Below are 27,398 nucleotides of genomic sequence, written 5' to 3'. Positions count from 1 at the left end.
TCCATGTTTAAGAGTGGGCTCTTTGCCTTTTACAGATAAAAACCACACAGTTCTGGTGGATTGACAATAGATCCCCTTTTTACAGTATCTTCCTTTTAAATTAAGTCATACAGAGTTGACCCCAGTCATACAGAGTTGACCCCAGTCATACAGAGTTGACCCCAGTCATACAGAGTTGACCCCAGTCATACAGAGTTCACCCCAGTCATACAGAGTTCGCCCCAGTCATAGAGTTGGCCACAGTCATAGAGTTGGCCACAGTCATAGAGTTGGCTACAGCCATACAGAGTTGACCCCAGCCATACAGAGTTGACCCCAGCCATACAGAGTTGACCCCAGTCATACAGAGTTGGCCCCAGCCATAGAGTTTGCCCCAGCCATAGAGTTGGCTACAGCCATACCGAGTTGGCTACAGTCGTATAGGGTTGGCCACAGTCGTACAGAGTTGGCTACAGTCGTATAGAGTTGGCCCCAGTCATACAGAGTTGGTTACAGCCATACAGAGTTGGCCCCAGTCGTACAGAGTTGTCTACAGTCATACAGAGTTGGCCCCAGTCGTACAGAGTTGGCTACAGCTGTACAGAGTTGGCACCAGTCATACAGAGTTGTCTACAGCCATACAGAGTTGGCCCAAGACATAGAGTTGGCAACACTCATACAGAGTTGGCCCCAGCCATACAGAGTTGGCCCCAGCCATACAGAGTTGGCCCCAGTCGTACAGAGTTGTCTACAGCCATACAGAGTTGGCCCCAGTCGTACAGAGTTGGCCCCTGTCTTACAGAGTTGGCACCAGTCATACAGAGTTGTTTACAGTCATACAGAGTTGTCTACAGCTGTACAGAGTTGGCTATAATAGGCAGATCAAATATCACAGCAAATAATCTAACTCCAACATCATGATAGAAAATGTGTATTTTTTCTCTTGGAAGCAACTGTACAAGAAGGGTATAATATTTATGAAGGACATTGTAAACAACTCAAAGTGGCTCTGGAAGAGGCTTTTTACACTCATATTCAGACACGGGTTGAAAATGGTAGATTTGGGCTTTGATAAGTGGCGGTCCTCGTGGTCTCAACTTCCTGTTGCAATTTAGAATAGTTGGTGACAGATGCCTTAAAATAAAAAAGGTAAGGACGTGGATCAGAAAACCAGTCCGTATCTGGTGTTGATCAGAAAACCAGTCCGTATCTGGTGTTGCCACCATTAGCCTCATGCAGTGCAACACATCTCCTTCACATAGAGTTGACCAGGCTGTTGATTGGGGCCTGTGGAATGTTGTTCCACTCCTCTTCAATGGCTGTGTGAAGTTTCTGGAGATTGGAGCGAACTGGAACAAGCTGTCGTACACGACTATCCAGAGCATCCCAAACATGCTCAACGGGTCACATGTCTGGTGAGTATGCGGACCAAGGAAGAACAGGGACATTTTCAGCTTCCAGTAATTGTGTCCAGATCCATGTGACATGGGCCTGTGCATTATCATGTTGAAACATGAGGTGATGGAGGAAGATTAATGGCACCACAATGGACCTCTGGAACTCGTCATGGTATCTCTGTGCATTCAAATTGCCATCAATGAAATGTAATTGTGTTCATTGTTCATAGCTTATGCCTGCCCATTCCATAACCCCTCCGCCACCATGGGGCCCTCTGTTGTCATCAGCAAACCGCTCACCCACACGATGCCATACACACTGTCTGCCATCTGCTCGGTACAGTTGACACGGGATTCATCCTCTGTGAAGACCACACTGAAATCGGTTACAGTCAATCTGTGAAGACCACACTGAAATCGGTTACAGTCAATCTGTGAAGACCACACTGAAATCGGTTACAGTCAATCTGTGAAGACTGAAGTCAGGTCAAGAATCGAGAATCGAGGACGATGAGCTTCCCTGAGAGGGTTTCTGAAAGTTTACAGATTTCATGATCAACAAAATCAGCAAAAAGTACAGTATATGTAAAATGAAAATAAAATCAACAGTGTCATGTTTGGATTCAGTCTTGTGTCCTCAACTTTGGTCTGATCATTTTACCATTATCTCCAAACTGTTACCTTTCAATTTTTTCCACCTGCAAGAAACATTAAACATTTCAATTTAGTCCTATTCATATTTAGCCAATTGCCAAAAAGGTGTAAAGAAATTGAAGAATTAGTATGTCTGCCATTAAAAAACATGAATGGCTTAAAATGATCAGTATATATATATTTAAAAATTTATCAGTTTCACTTAAAGTCAAACTGTTTGAGGGCCGATTTAAAATGAAAGTCAATTGAGAACAGGTCTGCGATGTCCCGAAATTTTGGCAACTGTTCTATAAACCGATTATATATATATATATATAAATAACACAATAATGAATTAATTAATAATAAACCGATATATATATATATATATATATATATATATAAAACAATAATGAATTAATTAATAATATACCGATATATATATATATATATATATATATAAAACAATAATGAATTAATTAATAATATACCGATATATATATATATATATATATATAAAACAATAATGAATTAATTAATAATAAACCGATATATATATATATATATATATATATAAAACAATAATGAATTAATTAATAATATACCGATATATATATATAACACAATAATTGACACAATTTACACATACATTTAAGCTTTTATAGAAAATGCTTGTTAGAAAAGAATGCTCCATATATGGGGCCACAGAACAGTCAGCCCTGTTCAGACTCACGAGGAAACAGAATCAATAGATCATCTTGTCCATCGATGGATCTCTTGTGGAGTCAGGTCCAGGTACAACGGTTGTTGAGTCAGATTGACTGTATCAGGGTTCAGGAGGACCTGCAAACTGTATTGATAAGGGATATGGAAAAACCACGATTAGTCAATGGGAAATATCATTAAACTATTGAGTAAATTTTTTATTTTTAGGGCCGTATCGGTAGACATTTTACAAATAGGTGATGTTCAGGACCCTCGTTAGACATCACAGTAACATGGAGGAATGTAAGGGATTTCCTCCTCTTCGTCTGAAGAGGAGAGGCGAGAAGGATCGGAGGACCAATATGCGGCGTGCTAAGTGTCCATGGTTCCTTTCAATAAGAAATACTACACATGAACACGACTGAAATACAAAAACAATAAACGTGGAACAAACTAAACCCAAAACAGTACCGTGTGGTGAAAAACACAGACACGGAAACAAACACCCACCAACAAACAGTGAAACCCAGGATACCTAAGTATGATTCTCAATCAGAGACAACTAACGACACCTGCCTCTGATTGAGAACCATACTAGGCCAAAACATGGAAATCCCCAAATCATAGAAAAAACAAACATAGACTGCCCACCCCAACTCACGCCCTGACCATACTACATAATGACAAAACAAAGGAAATAAAGGTCAGAACGTGACAAGGAATGTATTGCAAAATGAAATAGCTAAATGGTATTATACTGGGAAAGGTGGCTTAATCTGTGGACATCGGACGGTTGGAGTTAAGATCAGAATGAATGGTGGATTGGTCTCTGTAAAGACCGTTGAACATCATGAGGCTTTATAAAGAGTCTGTGTAGCTTCATATAGGGGCTATAATGGTGTATTACCCTTGGTTAACCTCCTGGCTGGCTGTGAGGTGTTAATTAACCGGTTGGCTACCGTCTTCACCATCGTCGGGGCCATTGAACAAAAAGAGGCCTCAGATGTTCCTTTATGGAGCCAGACATTTATTTAATCTTGGGGTAATTTCACCAGGCACACAAGGCCTCAATATGCTGCTAGTTTTACATCCCACTCTTTTACAAGCAACCAGCCATCGCCGTCGTTTAACCCTCGAGATATCTGTCCCCTGGCTCTCAAGGAAACAGTCTGGAAGGGTAGGGAGGGAGGGAACCAACTGATCAGTAGCTGTGGTTTATTATAGGGGTTGGGAATATATGAGAGAGAGAGAGAGAGAGAGAGAGAGAGAGAGAGAGAGAGAGAGAGAGAGAGAGAGGAAGGAAGGTGCAGAGAGAGAGGTAAATGAGAGAGAGAGAAAGAGAGAGAGAGAGGTGAATGAGAGAGAGGGAGAGTTTGAAGGAGAGAGGAGCACAGAGAGAGAGAGAGAAACAGGCAAATGAGAGAGAGGAGCAGAGAGCTTGGTTTGCTTGATGATAATGCTCTCTCTGCATTCAGCCAAGACAAAAAAAAATCAGCAATCAAATGCAATCTCTGACATTTACTGCAGTGGGTCACACATAGGGATTCCTGTTAGTCTTAAACAAGTCCACTTTGAAACCAGAGTATACACCTCAAACACGTGGTTATGGGCTTAAAAAAAGAAGACACCTGTACCATGTCAGATATGAAGTTGAAATGTATCCCAATATGTGTGGTGAAGCTGAGATGGCTGCTCCTGTGGTCTAGAGGCATACACCTCATCTGCCAGGCTTATGTTGTAGACTTAACACCTAACAAACACTTTTAACACTTACCTCATATCCCAGTAATAATGCTATGCATTAGGCCTGGGAAGAAAACATTTATATTGGCTCAACTTGCCATTGGCTCAACCATTGACTAAACCCTTTATCCCATGGCCATTGGCTCAACCATTGACTAAACCTTTATCCCATTGGCCATTGGCTCAACCATTGACTAAACCTTTATCCCATGGCCATTGGCTCAACCATTGACTAAACCTTTATCCCATTGGCCTTTGGCTCAACCATTGACTAAACCTTTATCCCATTGGCCATTGGCTCAACCATTGACTAAACCTTTATCCCATGGCCATTGGCTCAACCATTGACTAAACCTTATATCCCATGGCCATTGGCTCAACTTACCCCAAGAAAAACATTTGGACTATAGTAGCCCAATCAGCTACAAAGATGCACTTTCATACTAGGTTTAGGATCTCATATTGAAGCTTATAGAGACCCCAGCAAACTTAAAATGATCTACTGTGATACAAGCACCTCTAACACAATAGATTAATTTTACTTGGTGAAAATCAGTTTTCCTTACCACTTTTTCCCATGTGGTTTCTTTCTTCACGGACTCCATGACCTCTTCCTAAATATTTGGTCAAATGATTTGTGAATGGTTTCCTTGGAAACAAGGGTGGCTCAATTTACCCCTTTGGTTTTAACTTACACTACATCTCTGCTACGGTGTGTCTTTCCTGAAAAGTATTGTTTCGCTTGTTGATCTCACAGTAAATCAGGGACCAAAATGTCTATGTCCTGTATTGTCCTGTAGGTCAACGGTTTCTCCTTTTCTCTCTTCATCATCAGAACATCTGTGACCGGTTACAGGATCTAAAGTATTTGACCTACTTCAGAGTAGCATCTTTAAAAAAAAAATTAAAAAATAATAATAATGCCTTCTTGAATGAGAGATTTATCATTATTAGATACAGCTCAGATCTACCACTTAGGGAGTGTTTTGTGGAGAATACAATGATTTTAGTTTTCAATATCTTTGTTTAGAGCTGCAGTGATTTCATGTCTGGATACCTCCGGAACATTCATTACACACACCTGGCCCCTATTCCCAGTGATTAGTATTTGTATATATGTGTGCCCTTGGTTCACCATTGTCCTGTCGATCACTGTTCCAATGTCCGTTGGTGCGTGTGAGTACCTGTGCTAAGTGTTTTTGGCTTTCGTGCCGCTTGTATTGCGCAGATGATTACGGTTCTCATTGTGTTACGGGTCTCGTCCCGGTGTATTTAGTCGAGGTACTCCTTTGTTTGGGTTTCAACCCTGTGTTTCGTATACGTGTTTGTGTGGTCTTCGTCCTCGTGCCTTTACACATCACGCTGTAATTTGGGTCAATAAAAAAACCCTATTACGCAATCCTGTGCCTGTCTCCCGATCCTTATTCCAACCATGACACTAGCTGTGGGAGCTGACATGTATAGTGTTGAATCATTTGTGTACATAGACACAATGGCTTTGTTTTAAGACGAGTGATAGATCATTCATAAAAATAGAGAACAGTGAAGGGTCGAGACAGCTGCCTTGCTGTATACCACTCTTTACATGTTTTACGAGTGTTCCAGAAGATTCCATTAAAGAAAGGAAAGCGGAATAACTTTAGCTTCTCTTCAGCTTCCTGGACACTAACACTTTTCCTAAGGTTCAGATTAAAGATAGAATAGGCAATATAGTTGTCACGGTTTTCTTTATGTGAAAGAGAGTCAGACCAAAATGTGGCGTAGCTATTGCGATCCATGTTTAATAGGACAAAGTAAACACGATCAAATACAAAAACAATAAACGTAATGTGAAAACCGAAACAGCCTAATACTGGTGCAAAGTAACACAGCGACAGAACAAGGACACTAAGGACAATCACCCACAAAACCCAACACCAAACAGGCTACCTAAATATGGTTCCCAATCAGAGACAACGACGAACACCTGTCTCTGATTGGGAACCATTTTAGGTAGCCTGTTTGGTGTTGGGTTTTGTGGGTGATTGTCCTTAGTGTCCTGATGTCCGTGTTAGGTGTTAGTTTACACAAGTATAGGCTGTTTCTGTTTTCGTTACGTTCATTACGTTTATTGTTTTTGTATTGTTTGTGTTTAGTGTGTTTTTCATTAAACATGAATCTCAATAGCCACGTCGCATTTTGTTCCGACTCTCCTTCACATACAGAAAACCGTGACAATAGTCCTCTTCCATCCTGAGTAGCTTTCCATCTAAGTTGTCAATACCAGGTGGTTTCTCATTATTAAAAATGTAGCATAATAGCTTGAAACCGTGGAGAGGACAACCTCTGTCCATCTATTGGACAATGACCCTGATTAACTCTCTAGAGACATCACAGTTTACATGTTTATTAATGGCTCTGCCCACTCTGAGGATTTGTTTTTCAAATCATGCAAGAAAATATACATATTTATTTTTAAAATATATGAGTTTGGGGGACTAAAATTATTAAATAAAAAGTCATTAAAACTATCTCTCTCTTAAAGCCTCCGCTATACAGAAATTATATCTATATCCAAACTGGATTTCCAGCAGGCTACTGAGAGAGGCACATTCCATGTTTAAGAGTGGGCTCTTTGCCTGTTTTACAGATTAAAACCACACAGTTCTGGTGGATTGACAATAGATCCCCTTTTTACAGTACCTTCCTTTTTAAATGAAGTCATACAGAGTTGACCCCAGTCATACAGAGTTGGTCCCAGCCATACAGAGTTGGCTACAGCCATAGAGTTGGCTACAGCCATACAGAGTTGGCCCTAGCCATAGAGTTGTCTACAGCCATACAGAGTTGTCTACAGCCATACAGAGTTGGCCACAGCCATAGAGTTGGCCCCAGCCATACAGAGTTGGCCACAGCCATACAGAGTTTTCCCCAGCCATAGAGTTGGCCCCAGCCATAAAGTTGGCCCCAGCCATACAGAGTTGGCCCCAGCCATACAGAGTTAAATAGAGTTAAAGAGTTAAATAAAGAGTTAAATAAAGGTAAAATAAATAAAAAAGAGTTGGCCCCAGCCATACAGAGTTGGTCCCAGCCATACAGAGTTGGCTACAGCCATAGAGTTGGCTACACTCATACCGAGTTGGCCCCAGCCATACCGAGTTGGCCGCAGCGATAACGAGTTGGCCGCAGCGATACCGAGTTGGCCGCAGCGATACCGAGTTGGCCCCAGCCATACCGAATTGGCCCCAGCCATACCGAGTTGGCCCCAGCCATACCGAATTGGCCCCAGCCATACCGAGTTGTCCCCAGCGATACAGAGTTGGCCCCAGCGATACCGAGTTGTCCCCAGCGATACAGAGTTGGCCCCAGCGATACAGAGTTGGCCCCAGCGATACAGAGTTGGCCGCAGCGATACAGAGTTGGCCGCAGCGATACAGAGTTGGCCCCAGCGATACAGAGTTGGCCGCAGCGATACCTGTACGGTGCTATTTGTAAACACTCTAGTAGGTTGATTAATAACCTGAACCAGATTACATGCACAGCTTCCTCTTGAGCAGGCAGCTCGATGAAAACCAGTCTATATTCAGGTCACCCAGAAAATAGGCCTCTCTGTAACCATCACACACATATTATCAATCATTTCACACGGATTATCCAGATACTGACTGTTAGCAATTGGTGGCCTACAACAAAAAGAAGAGGCTTCAGAAGAGGCAGGTGAACCTGCAACCCCCACACTTCAACAGTATTAGACACAAGATCCCCTCTGAGCTTCCCAGGATTCACTCGTTACCCAACCTCTGTGTGGGTTCACGTTACATGACACTGAAGATGTCAGCGGTTGCCAAGGAACCAGACAACCTTGTAAACACTTGCTGTTTCATAACTCTCCTCAATTTATAGAATCAATGGCGAGACTGCATCAGGATATTGGCTATTTGGGTTCTGGCATTGAATGACACTGACAGTAGCTAGTTAAGTGCAACAGGCAGGATCTATTATCTATGGAGAGAGAAAGAAGAGTATGGCAGTCTACAATCTCTGACAAACCAAGGATAAAATGAGCCGCCACTGCGGTGGAGTGTCATTTACTGACACTGTGTTCCCTTTCCTCTTTTCTCCTCTGAACGGGCAAATGACTCATTCGACGATGAAGAGGAAGAGGACGGAAAATCAACGCTGCGTTTGTTCCTTTCTTCCCCTATTGATGACACAGAGCTAAAAGCTGAAGAGATGTTGGTTCTGCTGCCCAAATGACACCCTGTTCCCTGTTCCACTACATAGAAAATAGGCTGTCATTTGGGAGACATCTTTCATTTAAAAAAAAAATATATATATATTTTTTAAAAGAAGCCTTTTATTCAGCTTTTCTCCCTCTATGTGGGGGCTCTAAGTAGGTGCTATGTTGAAGTGAGACCTGAGAGAGCCCATCCAAGAGGCGATGTGTCTTTATGAAGGAGCTTTTCTCCCTCTATGTGGGGGCTCTAAGTAGGCGCTATGTTGATGTGAGACCTGAGAGAGCCCATCCAAGAGGCGATGTGTCTTTATGAAGGAGCTTTTCTCCCTCTATGTGGGGGCTCTAAGTAGGCGCTATGTTGAAGTGAGACTGAGAGAGCCCATCCAAGAGGCGATGTGTCTTTATGAAGGAGCTTTTCTCCCTCTATGTGGGGGATCTAAGTAGGTGCTATGTTGATGTGAGACTGAGAGAGCCCATCCAAGAGGCGATGTGTCTTTATGAAGGAGCTTTTCTCCCTCTATGTGGGGGATCTAAGTAGGTGCTATGTTGATGTGAGACTGAGAGAGCCCATCCAAGAGGCGATGTGTCTTTATGAAGGAGCTTTTCTCCCTCTATGTGGGGGATCTAAGTAGGCGCTATGTTGATGTGAGACCTGAGAGAGCCCATCCAAGAGGCGATGTGTCTTTATGAAGGAGCTTTTCTCCCTCTATGTGGGGGCTCTAAGTAGGCGCTATGTTGATGTGAGACTGAGAGAGCCCATCCAAGAGGCGATGTGTCTTTATGAAGGAGCTTTTCTCCCTCTATGTGGGGTCTCTAAGTAGGTGCTATGTTGAAGTGAGACTGAGAGAGCCCATCCAAGAGGCGATGTGTCTTTATGAAGGAGCTTTTCTCCCTCTATGTGGGGGCTCTAAGTAGGCGCTATGTTGAAGTGAGACTGAGAGAGCCCATCCAAGAGGCGATGTGTCTTTATGAAGGAGCTTTTCTCCCTCTATGTGGGGGATCTAAGTAGGTGCTATGTTGATGTGAGACTGAGAGAGCCCATCCAAGAGGCGATGTGTCTTTATGAAGGAGCTTTTCTCCCTCTATGTGGGGGATCTAAGTAGGTGCTATGTTGATGTGAGACTGAGAGAGCCCATCCAAGAGGCGATGTGTCTTTATGAAGGAGCTTTTCTCCCTCTATGTGGGGGATCTAAGTAGGCGCTATGTTGATGTGAGACCTGAGAGAGCCCATCCAAGAGGCGATGTGTCTTTATGAAGGAGCTTTTCTCCCTCTATGTGGGGGCTCTAAGTAGGCGCTATGTTGATGTGAGACTGAGAGAGCCCATCCAAGAGGCGATGTGTCTTTATGAAGGAGCTTTTCTCCCTCTATGTGGGGTCTCTAAGTAGGTGCTATGTTGAAGTGAGACTGAGAGAGCCCATCCAAGAGGCGATGTGTCTTTATGAAGGAGCTTTTCTCCCTCTATGTGGGGGCTCTAAGTAGGCGCTATGTTGAAGTGAGACTGAGAGAGCCCATCCAAGAGGCGATGTGTCTTTATGAAGGAGCTTTTCTCCCTCTATGTGGGGGCTCTAAGTAGGCGCTATGTTGAAGTGAGACTGAGAGAGCCCATCCAAGAGGCGATGTGTCTTTATGAAGGAGCTTTTCTCCCTCTATGTGGGGTCTCTAAGTAGGCGCTATGTTGATGTGAGACTGAGAGAGCCCATCCAAGAGGCGATGTGTCTTTATGAAGGAGCTTTACTCTCTCTCTTTGAATCATTATCTTAAAAAAAAAACACTATCATGTATTGCAGTACTCTCTAAGCAATGCGTACCTGCCTGCTTCGAAATACAGCGTTCACTTCAGCAAACTCAACTTGCTCATCTTAATTACGAAATAGAGCCTTTTACAGAAATGGCTGATGGATGGTTTGGTTCTCAGTGTAATGGATTGGATGTTTAATGACAGCGGAGCACTAGCTAGACGCTGTCGCACATCTCTGGGTGTATTGATGTCTGTTGCTGTCGATGTTGGTACCCTTTCCTCGGCTGGCAGGACACTGTGTGTGTGTGTGTGTGTGTGTGTGTGTGTGTGTGTGTGTGTGTGTGTGTGTGTGTGTGTGTGTGTGTGTGTGTGTGTGTGTGTGTGTGTGTGTGTGTGCGTGTGCGTGCGTGCGTGCGTGCGTGCGTGCGTGTGTGTGCGCATGTGTGTATTTCTTAGATGAAATATGGAGTCTTTTGCTGTGGATTGCCCAGCCCTGCTGTGGTATCCATGCTCATTGTCTGAATGATTCAATCTGACCGTCAGTATTTGAAGCACTGCCTTGTGGGAGTGTGTGTATGTGTGTGTGCATGAGATCGTGCGTGTGTACGTGCATGCGTACATGTGTATGTGCATGCGTCTGTTAACACATTATCGTATGGACAGATGAAAGAGAATCAGTTGAACCTTTCTTCCTCCTATTTAATGAAGTGTCATGGCTTCAGGCAAGGCTGAAAAATACAGCAATTACACGAGATGCTGTAAATCACTATTTAAATGATTTTATGGCTTCAGGCAAGGCTGAAAACTACAACAATTATACAAGATACTGTATATCACTATTTAATGGCGTTCCATTGCTCAGGCAAGGCTGAAAACTACAGGGATTGTACGAGATGCTGTCAATCACTATTTAATGGATTGTCATGGCTTCAGGCAAGGCTGAAAACTACAGGGATTGTACGAGATGCTGTAAATCACTCTACATCAAGAGAATATCATTAAATCACAATAGATCACTATACTTTGGCTTGTGAAAGCCCCTTTGTTGTTTTTCCTATTTTGTTTTTCAAATGGATTTTGTGGGGTTTGTATCGTTTGATTTACACAACACTTTGAAGATGCCAAATATTTATTATTGTGAAACAAACAAGAAATAAGACAAAACAAATGGAAAACTGCCTAAAGTGTTCCTATGGACAGATACTCCAATCTTCGCTGTGGAGCTGTGCAGCTCCTTCAGGGTTATCTTTGGTGTCTTTGCTGCCTATTTGATTATTGCCTTCCTTGCCTGGCCCTCCTGTCCGTGAGTTTTGGTAGACGGCCCTCTCTTGGCAGGTTTGTTGTCGTGCCAAATTCTTTCCATTTTTTTAGGGCTAGGTGTCCCGCTAACGGGACAACTTCCGGTGAACCTGGAGGACGCGCAATTCAAATAAATAATCAAAAATAATTATGGATATTAAACATTTAGGTTGTCTTTTATCGGCTGAAAGCTTAAATACTTGTTAATCTAACTGTTCTGTCTTTCCCATAGCTATTACAGTGAAAACATGCCATGCGATTGTTTGAGAATGGCGCCCCACATCAAAGCGAGCGCAAACACGAATTTCCAAGACTGTGTCCCTGTGCTAAAACAGATTTTTCTTTTCGTTTTTGAAGTTACGAGCCTGAAACCTTGAACATAGACTTCTGACACCCCGTGGAAGCCATATGAATTGCATATAGGGAGCTAATTGTCAATATGACCTTATATTTGCCATTCTAAGAGGATAGTCTCTCTCAACAAAAAATATTCAGGTTTGTTTTTCTTTTGATTTTCTCCTACTATATCTATCGTGTTACATGCTCCTACATTATTTTAACATTTCTACGAACTTCAAAGTGTTTTCTTTCCAATGGTTCCAATTATATGCATATCCTGGCTTCAGGGCCTGAGCAACAGGCAGTTTACTTTGGGCACATCATTCAGGCGGAAATTTAGAAAAAAGGGGCCTAGCCCTAAGAAATAATAATGGATTTAATGGTGCTCCGTGGGATGTTAAAAGTTTCAGATATTTTTTTAGAACCCAACCCTGATCTGTACTTCTCCACAACTTTGTCCTTGACCTGTTTGAAGAGCTCCTTGGTCTTCATGGCGCCACTTGCTTAATGGTTTTGCAAACTCTGACGTCTTTCAGAACAGGTGTATATATCATGTGACAGATCATGTGACACTTAGATTGCACACATGTGGACTTTATTTAACTAGTTATGTGATTTCTGAAGGTAATTGGTTGCACCAGATTGTATTTATTCATAGCAAAGGGGTGAATACATACACCACTTTTCAGTTGATTTAAAAAATAATTTTTTTGTTATTTTTTTCATTTCACTAGTTTGGACTATTTTGTGTACGTCCATAACATGAAATCCAAATAAAAAATCTATTTAAATTACAGGTTGTAAAGCAACAAAATAGGAAAAATGCCAAAGGGGGATTAATACTTTTGCAAGGAGCCTTAGATGTCCTCTCAGCTAGGGTGACTGCTCTACATAGTTACCATAGAGAGAAAGTCTATGGGTCTGGTGAAAAGTAGGGCACTATATAGTCAATAGGGAGCCTTTTGGGACACATCCAAGGAATCTGTCTAGCAGTTAACCAGTAAACTACCAGGAATGCATTTAAACTTGACTTGTATGGAGAAGAATGAGAATGATGAAGCTTGGAGATAGAGAAATTGCTTGGAGATAAAGGAATTGGACCTGTGGATGGTATGTCTGTCTGGAGGCAACAATAGAAAGGTCTAAACTGAGACCATCATGCAGCAAGTTGTCTGATAATATTCCAACTACATCATAATACTGCAGCTACCACACACACACACACACACACACACACACACACACACGCGCACCAGGGCTGGCCTCCATGGAGACACAGAGAGCTGGGTTAAAGCCAACCACTGCAGTCACTCATTGCAATCCATTGTCTCCACTGCTACTCCATTGTTTCCACTGTTACTCCACTGCTACTCCACTGCTACTCCACTGCTACTCCATTGTTTCCACTGTTACTCCACTGCTACTCCACTGCTACTCCATTGTTTCCACTGTTACTCCACTGCTACTCCACTGCTACTCCATTGTTTCCACTGTTACTCCACTGCTACTCCACTGCTACGCCACTGCTACTCCATTGTTTCCACTGCTACTCCACTGTCGCTACTATCGTCACTCCCTCCACTGCTACTCCACTGTCCCCACTGCTACTCCACTGTCTCCACTGCTACTCCACTGTCTCCACTGCTACTCTACTGTCTCCACTGCTACTCCACTGTCTCCACTGCTTCTCCACTGTCTCCACTGCTACTCCATTGTCTCCACTGCTACTCCATTGTCTCCACTGCTAATCCACTGTCGCTACTATCGTCACTCCCTCCACTGCTACTCCACTGTCTCCACTGCTACTCCACTGTCTCCACTGTCCCCACTGCTACTCCACTGCTACCCCACTGTCTCCACTGCTACTCCACTGTCTCCACTGTTACTCCACTGTCGCTACTATCGTCACTCCCTCCACTGCTACTCCACTGTCTCCACCTCTACTCCACTGTCTCCACTGTCCCCACTGCTACTCCACTGCTACCCCACTGTCTCCACTGCTACTCCACTGTCTCCACTGTTACTCCACTGTCTCCACTGCTACTCCATTGTGTCCACTGCTACTCCACTGTCTCCACTGCTACTCCACTGTCTCCACTGCTACTCCACTGTCTCCACTGCTACTCCACTGTCTCCAATGTTACTCCACTGTCGCTACTATCGTCACTCCCTCCACTGCTCCTCCACTCTCTCCACTGCTACTCCACTGTCTCCACTGTCCCCACTGCTAATCCACTGCTACTCCACTGTCTCCACTGCTACTCCACTGTCTCCACTGTTACTCCATTGTCTCCCCTGTTACTCCATTGTCTCCACTGCTACTCCACTGCTACTCCACTGCTACTCCATTGTTTCCACTGTTACTCCACTGTCGCTACTATCGTCACTCCCTCTACTGCTACTCCACTGTCTCCACTGCTACTCCACTCCCTCCACTGCTACTCCACTGTCTCCACTGCTAATCAACTACCTTCACTGCTACTCCACTCTCTCCACTGCTACTCAACTGTCTCCACCGCTACCCCACTTTCTCCACTGTCTCCACCGCTACCCCACTTTCTCCACTCTCTCCACTGCTACTCCACTATCTCCACTGTCCCCACTGCTACTCCACTGTCTCCACTGTCTCTACCGCTACCCCACTTTCTCTACTGTCTCCACTGCTACTCCACTGTCCCCACTGCTACTCCACTGTCTCCACTGCTACTCCACTGCCTCCACTGTCCCCACTGCAACTCCACTGTCTCCACTGTCTCCACTGCTACTCCACTGTCTCCACTGTGTCCACTGCTACTCCACTGTCTCCACTGTCCCCACTGCTACTCCACTGTCTCCACTGTCTCCACTGCTACTCCACTGTCTCCACTGTCTCCACTGCTACCACACTGTCTCCACTGTCCCCACTGCTACTCCACTGTCTCCACTGTCTCCACTGCTACTCCACTGTCTCCACTGTCTCCACTGCTACCACACTGTCTCCACTGTCCCCACTGCTACACCACTGTCTCCACTGTCTCCACTGCTACTCCACTGCCTCACTGTCTCCACTGCTACTCCACTGTCTCCACTGTCCCCACTGCTACTCCACTGTCTCCACCGTTACCCCACTTTCTCTACTGTCTCCACTGCTACTCCACTGTCTCCACTGTCCCCCCTGCTACTCCAATGGTTCTACTGTCCCCACTGCTACTCCACTGTCTCCACTGTCTCCACTGCTACTCCACTGTCTCCACTGCTACTCCACTGTCTCTACTGCCCCCACTGCTACTCCACTGTCTCTACTGTCCCCACTGCTACTCCACTGTCTCCACTGCTACTCCACTGTCTCCACCGCTACCCCACTGCTACTCCACTGTCTCCACTGTCTCCACTGCTACTCCACTGTCTCCATTGCTAATCCACTGTCTCCACTGTCTCCACTGCTACTCCACTGTCTCCACTGCTTCTCCACTGTCTCCACTGTCTCCACTGTCTCCACTGCTACTCCACTGTCTCCATTGCTACTCCACTGTCTCCACTGTCCCCACTGCTACTCCACTGTCTCCACTGTCTCTACTGTCTCTCCACCTCTCTTCCTCCTCTCTTCCATCTCTCCCCTCTCTTATCTCTCTTCCTCCTCTCTTCCTCTCTCCTCTCTTCCTTATCTCTTCTCTCCTCTCTTCCTTCTCTCTTCTCTCTCCTCTCTTTTCTCTCTTCTCTCTTCCTTCTCTCTCCTCTCTTTTCTCTCTCCTCTCCTCCCTCTCTCTTCTCTCTCCTCTCTTTTCTCTTTTCTCTCTCCTCTTCCTTCTCTCTCCTCTCTTTTCTCTCTTCTCTCCCCTCTTTTCTCTCTTCTCTCTTCCTTCTCTCTCCTCTCTTCTCTCTCCTCTCTTTTCTGTCTTCTCTCTCGTCCTCGCTGTTTGATGTCTTTGCTCTACCTGGTTGCTGAACATTTGATTTCACTATGAGAAAGAGGGAGAAAGACGGTTCAGTAGAGAATCCAATATAAATCAATGTATTTTTTTTAAACAGGTGTCATCTATGAGTCAATGAAAAAGCCCTTCATTAGGAGAAATACTCTTAATAGGCTCATCATGGTCTCCCCTTGTCACCCTCAATACTTATTCACAGTAAAACCCCTAGCCACTACTGAAACCACACATCTCTCTCTCCCTCGCTAACTCACTCTTTCTTCGCTGTGAAAGATTGGAGAGTTTGTGTTCTCGAAGTAGACTACGGAAAATAGTTTCCTCTGTTGAAAAAATACTGAATCTTAGGGGTAGAGGAGTCCGATTCCTAGCGGAGTCTAAGCTTGATACACAGAACTGGGGTAGAGGAGTCCGATTCCTAGCGGAGTCTAAGCTTGATACACAGAACTGGGGTAGAGGAGTCCGATTCCTAGCGGAGTCTAAGCTTGATACACAGAACTGGGGTAGAGGAGTCCGATTCCTAGCGGAGTCTAAGCTTGATACACAGAACTGGGGTAGAGGAGTCCGATTCCTAGCGGAGTCTAAGCTTGATACACAGAAATGCGAACCTACACCGGGAGTTGACGAGGAATGTATTATTTTGGAGTCGACTCCCTACCACTAAAAATGAGTGTATAAACAGAGGGTGGTTGAACTGACAACTGGAGAAACAAAGAAGTGAGAAGCTGTTCAGATAAAAAAAAATAAACAAAGTTAAAATGAGTAGTTCATTTTAGATGTTTTTTTTTGTATCGTAGTCACTAGAAGCAAGAATGCTGGCTAATTTGGCAAGCAGATAAGGGGGTGGGGTTAAAAGTTAACTGGTAACGTTAGCCTGGCTAGCTAACAAATAACAAAATTGCCTTCCCTTCAAGGAAAAAAACATTTTTACCCCCTTATTAAACATCAAGATGACAGCTAACATTTTAAAATAGCAAGGTGTATTTATTTGCATTACTGGTTAATGTGCTAGCTAGCTAATGGGCAACTTGGCTTTGTTCCAGTTAGTTTCCTCGTCATGAATGAAGAAGGTAGAGTAGCTAACTTGTGGTATGGTTATGTGAAATTACAAGATTTTCTTGCAATATCGCCAAAATTTTTGATTCGTGATTTATGCATTGATAGTTTGGAGTGGTTCACAGGACTGTGAGGGATCGCCGCTGATTACCCATTTTTACCCATTGTCCATAACAAACAAATGTCCAGCTCCCAGCTCCCAACATATGTCCAGCTCCCAGCTCCCAACATATGTCCAGCTCCCAACATATGTCCAGCTCTCAGCTCCCAACATGTCCAGCAGCTCCCAACATATGTCCAGCTCCCAGCTCCCAACATATGTCCAGCTCCCAGCTCCCAGCTCCCAACATATGTCCAGCTCCCAACATATGTCCAGCTCCCAGCTCCCAACATATGTCCAGCTCCCAGCTCCCAACATATGTCCAGCTCCCAGCTCCCAACTTATTTGACCTGTTCAGGCGTTGATGGTACTTCTTCACACTTAGGTGACGTATCTGAGTTTGCATTGACACCATATTCAGTAGTAGGCTACAAAAGTAGTAGGCTACGGAAAGTCCAACACTGTCATATTTTTTCCAAGTCGCTATTTCCAAATCACATCAATACAAAACCTAGGAGGCTCGGTTGGTTCTCACCCCCTTCCATAGATTTACACAGTAATTATGACAACTTCCGGAGGACGTCCTCCAACCTATCAGAGCTCTTGCAGCATGAACTCACATGTTGTCCACCCAATCAAAGAGAATGAATCTAGTACTGAAAGCATAAGCATAAGCTAGCTAGCACTGCAGTGCATAACATGTGGTGAGTAGTTGGCTCAAAGAGAGAGAAAGACAGTAGTTGAATAGTTTTCACCAAATTAGTTTATTCAAAAAGGAAGGAGAATCAAGAGAGAGAGAGAGAGAGATTTCTCAATCTTTTCCCTTCCAGTTTCACTTACTTAACCAGCAAATGCAGCTAGCTAGTTTAGCTACTCAAACACCAGGCTTGAACAGAGGGATGCTATGTTAGCTAGCTGGCTATGAATATTCAACACAACACTGGGACTCTTCCGAGTCAAGGTAAGCTTTTGGTTTGATTAATGTATTGCCACTGAGGCTCACCGGTCTAACTGCTTACTGACTATACAACTGTAACGTTATTATATGATTGTAGCGGGTTTACTAACGCGTTAGTTCTATTAGCTATGTTGACTAGGACGTTACTTTAGTTAATATGGTGACAACAATGTAAGCTGTGTGTAGCGGTTATGATGTGGTTTGGACAGGTTATTCCCGCCTGGTCATGATGTAGGCTGTGTGTAGCGGTTATTATATGATGTGGTTTGGACAGGTTATTCCCGCCTGGTCATGATGTAGGCTGTGTGTAGCGGTTATTATATGATGTGGTTTGGACAGGTTATTCCCGCCTGGTCATGATGTAGGCTGTGTGTAGCGGTTATTATATGATGTGGTTTGGACAGGTTATTCCCGCCTGGTCATGATGTAGGCTGTGTGTAGCGGTTATTATATGATGTGGTTTGGACAGGTTATTCCCGCCTGGTCATGATGTAGGCTGTGTGTAGCGGTTATTATATGATGTGGTTTGGACAGGTTATTCCCGCCTGGTCATGATGTAGGCTGTGTGTAGCGGTTATTATATGATGTGGTTTGGACAGGTTATTCCCGCCTGGTCATGATGTAGGCTGTGTGTAGCGGTTATTATATGATGTGGTTTGGACAGGTTATTCCCGCCTGGTCATGATGTAGGCTGTGTGTAGCGGTTATTATATGATGTGGTTTGGACAGGTTATTCCCGCCTGGTCATGATGTAGGCTGTGTGTAGCGGTTATTATATGATGTGGTTTGGACAGGTTATTCCCACCTGGTCATGATGTAGGCTGTGTGTAGCGGTTATTATATGATGTGGTTTGGACAGGTTATTCCCGCCTGGTCATGATGTAGGCTGTGTGTAGCGGTTATTATATGATGTGGTTTGGACAGGTTATTCCCACCTGGTCATTATGTAGGCTGTGTGTAGCGGTTATTATATGATGTGGTTTGGACAGGTTATTCTCGCCTGGTCATGATGTAAGCTGTGTGTAGCGGTTATTATATGATGTGGTTTGGACAGGTTATTCCCGCCTGGTCATGATGTAGGCTGTGTGTAGCGGTTATTATATGATGTGGTTTGGACAGGTTATTCCCGCCTGGTCATGATGTAGGCTGTGTGTAGCGGTTATTATATGATGTGGTTTGGACAGGTTATTCCCGCCTGGTCATGATGTAGGCTGTGTGTAGCGGTTATTATATGATGTGGTTTGGACAGGTTATTCCCGCCTGGTCATGATGTAGGCTGTGTGTAGCGGTTATTATATGATGTGGTTTGGACAGGTTATTCCCGCCTGGTCATGATGTAGGCTGTGTGTAGCGGTTATTATATGATGTGGTTTGGACAGGTTATTCCCGCCTGGTCATGATGTAGGCTGTGTGTAGCGGTTATTATATGATGTGGTTTGGACAGGTTATTCCCGCCTGGTCATGATGTAGGCTGTGTGTAGCGGTTATTATATGATGTGGTTTGGACAGGTTATTCCCGCCTGGTCATGATGTAGGCTGTGTGTAGCGGTTATTATATGATGTGGTTTGGACAGGTTATTCCCGCCTGGTCATGATGTAGGCTGTGTGTAGCGGTTATTATATGATGTGGTTTGGACAGGTTATTCCCACCTGGTCATGATGTAGGCTGTGTGTAGCGGTTATTATATGATGTGGTTTGGACAGGTTATTCCCGCCTGGTCATGATGTAGGCTGTGTGTAGCGGTTATTATATGATGTGGTTTGGACAGGTTATTCCCACCTGGTCATTATGTAGGCTGTGTGTAGCGGTTATTATATGATGTGGTTTGGACAGGTTATTCTCGCCTGGTCATGATGTAAGCTGTGTGTAGCGGTTATTATATGATGTGGTTTGGACAGGTTATTCCCGCCTGGTCATGATGTAGGCTGTGTGTAGCGGTTATTATATGATGTGGTTTGGACAGGTTATTCCCGCCTTGTCATGATGTAGGCTGTGTGTAGCGGTTATTATATGATGTGGTTTGGACAGGTTATTCCCGCCTGGTCATGATGTAGGCTGTGTGTAGCGGTTATTATATGATGTGGTTTGGACAGGTTATTCCCGCCTGGTCATGATGTAGGCTGTGTGTAGCGGTTATTATATGATATGGTTTGGACAGGTTATTCCCGCCTGGTCATGATGTAGGCTGTGTGTAGCGGTTATTATATGATGTGGTTTGGACAGGTTATTCTCGCCTGGTCATGATGTAAGCTGTGTGTAGCGGTTATTATATGATGTGGTTTGGACAGGTTATTCCCGCCTGGTCATGATGTAGGCTGTGTGTAGCGGTTATTATATGATGTGGTTTGGACAGGTTATTCCCGCCTTGTCATGATGTAGGCTGTGTGTAGCGGTTATTATATGATGTGGTTTGGACAGGTTATTCCCGCCTGGTCATGATGTAGGCTGTGTGTAGCGGTTATTATATGATGTGGTTTGGACAGGTTATTCCCGCCTGGTCATGATGTAGGCTGTGTGTAGCGGTTATTATATGATGTGGTTTGGACAGGTTATTCCCACCTGGTCATTATGTAGGCTGTGTGTAGCGGTTATTATATGATATGGTTTGGACAGGTTATTCCCGCCTGGTCATGATGTAGGCTGTGTGTAGCGGTTATTATATGATGTGGTTTGGACAGGTTATTCTCGCCTGGTCATGATGTAAGCTGTGTGTAGTGGTTATGATATGGTTTGGACAGGTTATTCTCACCTGGTCATGATGTAGGCTGTGTGTAGGTTTGGACAGGTTTTCCCCATCCTGGTCATGATGTAGGCTGTGTGTAGCGGTTATTATGTGGTTTGGCTTGGAAAGGTTTTTTCACCTGGTCACATACAGCTGATGTGTTGTTCATTGAAGTCCACAAACAAAGGGAAAAAGTGAGAGGAGGAGAGTGCATAGATGCGAGAAAGAATACAACGTGGCTGCTATGAAAGTGAACTGTGTTCATGCGTGTTCAGGGGTGTATTCATTCCGGCAATTCTGTTGAAAAACGTTTCTTAAACGGAAGCAAATGAAACGGTGATAAAACAAACAAAAAAACGGAATTTTGTCCAATAGAAACTCGTGTTTGCAACTGTTGGACTAATGGTTACACCCTACATCACCTAGTTGCAGACAAGAGTTTGCAAGGCGGTAATGAATGTATCACTCACTGTCTGTCCATGTGTCACTTTCTGTCACCTCAAATTTTTCTCTTAAAACCTACGTTATAAACTTTCATTCATAGGCTAGATTTTAGCAACCTCATGATGGGTATAGGGACAACATTTTGAGTATCATGTAAATAGCCTAAACCGAACGCCGTTACATTGAGCTGAATGGAATATGAAGGACAGTCATTCAATATGGCTGCAACAGAAATAAAAGCAACAGAAGAACAGAAGAAACAAATAGTCCTCTCTCATCATAGACGTCACTGACCGTCACTATAGATAGCGTCAGCGTTATGTCCTCAGTGAACACGTTTCAGATCAATACCAGACAGGAATACTACCTTATTCTATCACAATAGTCAGTCCTCTGGATACTGTAACAGAGAGATGCATTTTGGCCCCTCGGAGAGGGAAGGGCTGACTAGTCCTTGGGCATTGTCCTTTGTTCCTGGACCATTTCCCATGCTGCTTCCAAGAGACAGAGAACACATCAAACAGAGTTGAGCAATACAGTAGCAGGGGTCCGAGGTCTGGATTGGATGCATGTAGACACTGTCCCATTACAGAGAATATCCTAGCTCCGCATATGAGATTAAGGACATGAGTATCTGGAGCATGTCTACTCCTTATATTTAATAAAATGTCAGCTATCTGGAAATATATAGATGAAGACATCCCTTTTCGCCCAGTGCAGTGTGTACGTAGTCAGGCTGTGTAGAGACGAGACGAGACTCGTCTAGATACTATCAACAACAAAAAAGGGATGCAGAGCAGACATTAAATATTCTCTTTGTAGAAGAGACTCTCTGCAAATCTTCAAAATGTGAAGAAGTGGTGGAGAGGAGGCAGGAAGGAGAGGGAGGAGAGGAGGGAGGAAGGAGAGGGAGGAGAGGAGGGAGGAAGGAGAGGAGGAGAGGAGGGAGGAAGGAGAGGGGGAGAGGAGGGGGGAAGGAGAGGGAGGAGAGGAGGGAGGAAGGAGAGGGGGAGAGGAGAGAGGAAGGAGAGGGGGAGAGAAGGGAGGAAGGAGAGGGGGAGAGGAGGGAGGAAGGAGAGGGGGAGAGGAGGGAGGAAGGAGAGGGAGGAGAGGAGGGAGGAAGGAGAGGGGGAGAGGAGAGAGGAAGGAGAGGGGGAGAGAAGGGAGGAAGGAGAGGGGGAGAGGAGGGAGGAAGGAGAGGGGGAGAGGAGGGAGGAAGGAGAGGAGGAGAGGAGGGAGGAAGGAGAGGGGGAGAGAAGGGAGGAAGGAGAGGGGAAGAGAGAGAAGGGGGAAAGGTAGGGAGGAGAGGGGGAGGAAAGGGGGACTGGAGGAGAGGGAGAGGGAGGAGAGGGGGAGAGGAGAGGGGAGGAGAGGAGCGGAAAAGAGAGGGAGGGGAGGAGAAGAGTGGAGAAGAGGAGAAGAGATGGGAAAAGAGGAGAAGAGAGGAGAGGAGAGGAGAAGAGAGGGGAGAAGAGGAGAAGAGATGGGAAAAGAGGAGAAGAGAGGAGAGGAGAGGAGAAGAGAGGGGAGAAGAGGAGAAGAGATGGGAAAAGAGGAGAAGAGAGGGGAGGAGAGGAGAAGAGAGGGGAGGAGAGGAGAAGAGAGGGGAGGAGAGGAAAATAGAGGAGAGGGAAGGGGGGATATTTTTACGTTATAGATTGGAAGCCACTGCAGGTTTCTGGTTTTCTGGACCAGAATTTGGAAGAACTGATCTGTCAGTGTTGACGATGCAGCACAGTGAGACCAAAGACCTACTTCCAGTGTCTGAATAATTAGTCTGACACCTTTCGTAAGGCTTTCATCCTCTCTATATATCTATCTATCGATTGGTTGATCAGGGGATTTTGGCCTGCTTGGTAACACAGGGTTTAAAATAGATCCACCACTTCTTATGTAACAGGAAGCCTTGTTATAATGATATACCCACAGCATGATCCCGTTGCTTCTTATTGTTGCTGTCAGAAGTTAACCTTGTAACTCTGTTCCCTTTTGAATTGAAAGCAGGAGTCGGCTGTGTGTGAGGTTTTTATCACATTGTATGAACTGAGAGGAACTGAATCGAAGATTGTCAACAAGACGGTTTGAGGCTTGGACTGACTTGGACCAGCAGACCACAGCAGCAGCAGCAGAGAACAAACTGACTTTACATTTCAACAAATCAAAGGCTTTTTCACACTCTTTAAGTAGGAAAACTAGCTCAATGTGATCACATTCAATCACTGTTATGCATACCTCTCCCCCTCCCCCCTCCCCTCTCCTCCCTCTCTTCTCCTCCCCTCTCCTCTCTTCTCCTCTCTTTCCCTCTCCTCCCCTCTTCTCCCTCTCTTCTCCTCTCCTCTCCTCTCCTCTCCTCTCCTCTCCTCTCCTCTCTTTCCCTCTCCTCCCCTCTTCTCTCTCTCTTCTCCTCTCCTCTCCTCTCCTCTCCTCTCCTCTCTTCTCCTCCCCTCTCCTCTCTTCTCTTCTCTTCTCTTCTCTTCTCTTCTCTTCTCTTCCCCTCCCCTCCCCTCCCCTCCCCTCCCCTCCCCTCTCTTTTCATCCCTCTCTTCTCCTCCCCTCTCCTCTCCTCTCCCCTCTCCTCCCCTCTCTCCTCTTCTCCAGGTACACTAAGATGAAGACAGCCACCAACATCTACATATTTAACCTGGCTCTGGCTGACTCCCTAGTCCTCGCTACCTTACCCTTCCAGGGAACAGACCTGTTCCTGGGCTTCTGGCCGTTCGGCAACGCCCTCTGCAAGGCCGTGGTCTCCATAGACTACTACAACATGTTCACCAGCACCTTTACTCTGACCGTGATGAGCATGGATCGCTACGTGGCCGTGTGCCATCCGGTCAAGGCCCTGGACATGAGGACGCCCCACAAGGCCAAAGTGGTCAACATCTGCGTGTGGGTCCTGGCGTCGGCGATAGGGGTACCGGCCATGGTGTTGGGAGATGTGGAGGTTGAACATAACAGTAGGTTATATTGGGTCTGTCTGTCTGACTGTCTGTCTGTCTGTCTGTCTGTCTGTCTGTCTGTCTGTCTGTCTGTCTGTCTGTCTGTCTGTCTGTCTGTCTGTCTGTCTGTCTGTCTGTCTGTCTGTAGGTGAAACAACAGAAAGTGGATTTAGTTTGGTTCATTATCAAGTCTGATTTATTTGTTCTACTGTCAGATTGACCTCTAAATTAATCTATTCAGATATTCTCATCCCTCCTTCCCTCCCTCGTCTTGCTCTCCCTACCTTCCTCCTTCCCTCCCTCCCTTCCTTCCGTCCTCCCTGCCTCCCTCCATTTCTGAGTAGATAATCTACTGTACATCATTATACTGCAGTCTGGTTCCTCCTGGGTCAGCTAGAGGGAGTATCATGTGGTCTGGTTCCTCCTGGGTCAGCTAGAGGGAGTATCATGTTGTCTGGGTCAGCTAGGGGGAGAATCATGTGGTCTGGTTCCTCCTGGGTCAGCTAGAGGGAGTATCATGTTGTCTGGGTCAGCTAGGGGGAGAATCATGTGCTCTGGTTCATCCTGGGTCAGCTAGAGCGAGTATCATGTGCTCTGGTTCCTCCTGGGTCAGCTAGAGCGAGTATCATGTGGTCTGGTTCCTCCTGGGTCAGCTAGAGGGAGTATCATGTGGTCTGGGTCAGCTAGAGGGAGTATCATGTGCTCTGGTTCCTCCTGGGTCAGCTAGAGGGAGTATCATGTGGTCTGGTTCCTCCTAGGTCAGCTAGAGGGAGTATCATGTGGTCTGGTTCCTCCTAGGTCAGCTAGAGGGAGTATCATGTGGTCTGGATACTAGGGGAAGTGTCATGTGGTCTGGTTACTAAGGGGAAGGTCATGTGGTCTGGTTACTAGGGGGAGTGTCGTGTGGTCTGGTTACTAGGGGGAGTGTCGTGTGGTCTGGTTACTAGGGGGAGTGTCATGTGGTCTGGTTTCTAGGGGGAGTGTCATGTGGTCTGGTTACTAGGGGGAGTGTCGTGTGGTCTGGTTTCTAGGGGGAGTGTCATGTGGTCTGGTTTCTAGGGGGAGTGTCATGTGGTTTGGTTACTAGGGGGAATGTAATGCAATGTGTGTGATATGACCAGGGGCATCCAATCACAGACCTTTTCACTGTTACTGCTATTTTCACTATCTCCACACACAAATACACACACACACACACACACACACACACACACACACACACACACACACACATACACACACACACACACACACACACACACACACACACACACACACACACACACACACACACACACAGAGGAGGAGAGGCTTTAAAAAGGGACAAGGCCACACTTACCAAAGTAATGGCTTTGAACAAACGTGTGTGTGTGTGTGTGTGTGTGTGTGTGTGTGTGTGTGTGTGTGTGTGTGTGTGTGTGTGTGTGTGTGTGTGTGTGTGTGTGTGTGTGTGTGTGTGTGTGTGTGTGTGTGTGTGTGTGCGTGTGTGTGTGTATTTTAGTGTGTATATGTGTGTGGAGATAGTGAATATAGCAGTAACAGTGAAAAGGTCACTACAGCTACAGACTGTGATAAAGTCCTTACCATTAGGTCAGTGGAATTAGAGACTGTTTACAGTCTAGTTCAGTGCAACAACACCAGGACACGTGAATAGAATCACCATCTGCTCTCCTCCACTTCAAAAGTCACTAAAGGATGCCGTTAACAGTTTGTCACTCTGTGCGTCTGAAATAGACCTGGAGCTCAAGTAGAAAACCCAACATCTGTCTTATAATGTTTAACCTCATCAGGCCCCAAGGACCCCTTAGATGATATCTGTGTTTTGTTGTTGTTGTTGTTGTTGTTCACTACTTTCATTTATCTTCATGTCCGTTCCTGAGTTTTTTAGCCTTTTATTTTCAGGACAACCAGGTGAGGAACGGATGTAACTCAATTAGAAGCCCTGGAAAATCAATAGCACGTTCCTGATAGTATGTTCAAAACCTCAAACAGCAACAACTATTCATCATGATTCATTCATTCATAATTGCACTTCTGGGTGAGGAATTTGAATGCTTTTAAAACGTTATTCACAGTAAACAGGATATTTAACAGATTCTATATATTATAATATATATACATAATAGCACTGTTGCTCTGAATGCTAGAAGAGTTGTGAAGTTAGGTTCCTCGTGGACAGAGGAGGAGCAGACAGGAGAGAGGCAGAGAATGAGAAGAAAGCAAATGGGAGGGAGGGAGGGAGGGAGGGAAATGGAGAGGCAGTAGTGAGAGAGGGGGGGGGTGAGAGAGAGAGAGAGGCACAGAGAGAGGCACAGAGAGAGAGAGAGAGAGAGAGAGCGAGAGAGAGAGAGAGAGAGAGAGAGAGAGAGAGAGAGAGAGGGAGGGAGGGTGGGAAATGGAGAGGCAGTAGTGAGAGAGGGGGAGAGAGAGAGAGAGAGAGAGAGGCACAGAGAGAGGCACAGAGAGCGAGAGAGAGAGAGAGAGAGAGAGAGGCACCAAGAGAGGCAGCACTGTAGGCTGAATGTGATCTCTCTATAATCTGTAGACCCTGTAGACCCAGTACCTGCAGGGCTCATAGAGAACTCATTAATGATTCACAAGCATATTTTAAGACAATGAATTAAACATCAGACTGTTAGAAGTACCAGTTTGAGGAAGCATTGCTTCACAGCTATTTTCAGGTCTCTCCAGAGATGTTAGATCTTGTTCAAGTCCAGGCTCTGGCTGGGTCACTCAAGGGCATTCTTGTCCTGAAGCCACTCCTGCATTGTCTTGGCTGTGTGCTTAGGGTCTTTGTCCTGTTAGAAGGTGAATCTTCACCTCAGTCTGAGGTCGTGAATGCTCTGGAGCTGGTTTTCATCAAGGATCTCTATGTACTTTGCTCTGTTTATCTTTCCCTCGATCCTGACTAGTCCCTGCCGCTGAAATCCCCACAGCTGCTGATGCTACCACCACCATGCATCACCATAGGGATGGTGCCAGGTTCCCTCCAGACGTGACGCTTGGCATTCAGACCAAAGAGTTCAATCTTGGTTTCATAAGACCAGAGAATCTTGTTTCTTATGGTTTGAGAGTCTTTAGGTGCCTTTTGGAAAACTCCAAGCGGGCTGTCATGTGCCTTTTACTGAGAAGTGGCTTCCGTCTGGCCACTCTACCATAAAGGCCTGATTGGTGGAGTGCTGCAAAGATGGTTGTCCTTCTGGAAGGTTCTCCCATCTCCACAGAG

General features: G+C 45.2%; 1 protein-coding gene across 1 annotated transcript in view; it reads left to right on the top strand.

Annotated features, from left to right (window-relative positions):
* The window catches only part of LOC110516643 (nociceptin receptor-like), a 72,169-nt gene that overhangs the window by 30,211 nt on the left and 14,560 nt on the right, over positions 1-27,398 (top strand). Inside the window, exon 3 of the mRNA XM_036989001.1 lies at positions 23,835-24,190. Coding sequence (XP_036844896.1) covers positions 23,835-24,190 — 356 coding nt within the window. The remainder of the gene's footprint in view (positions 1-23,834; positions 24,191-27,398) is intronic.

This window comes from Oncorhynchus mykiss, chromosome 9 (genome assembly GCF_013265735.2).
Source record: "Oncorhynchus mykiss isolate Arlee chromosome 9, USDA_OmykA_1.1, whole genome shotgun sequence".
Lineage (NCBI taxonomy): Eukaryota > Metazoa > Chordata > Actinopteri > Salmoniformes > Salmonidae > Oncorhynchus > Oncorhynchus mykiss.
The sequence above is the reverse complement of the archived record's forward strand: the minus strand, read 5'-3'. Positions and strand labels throughout refer to the sequence as shown.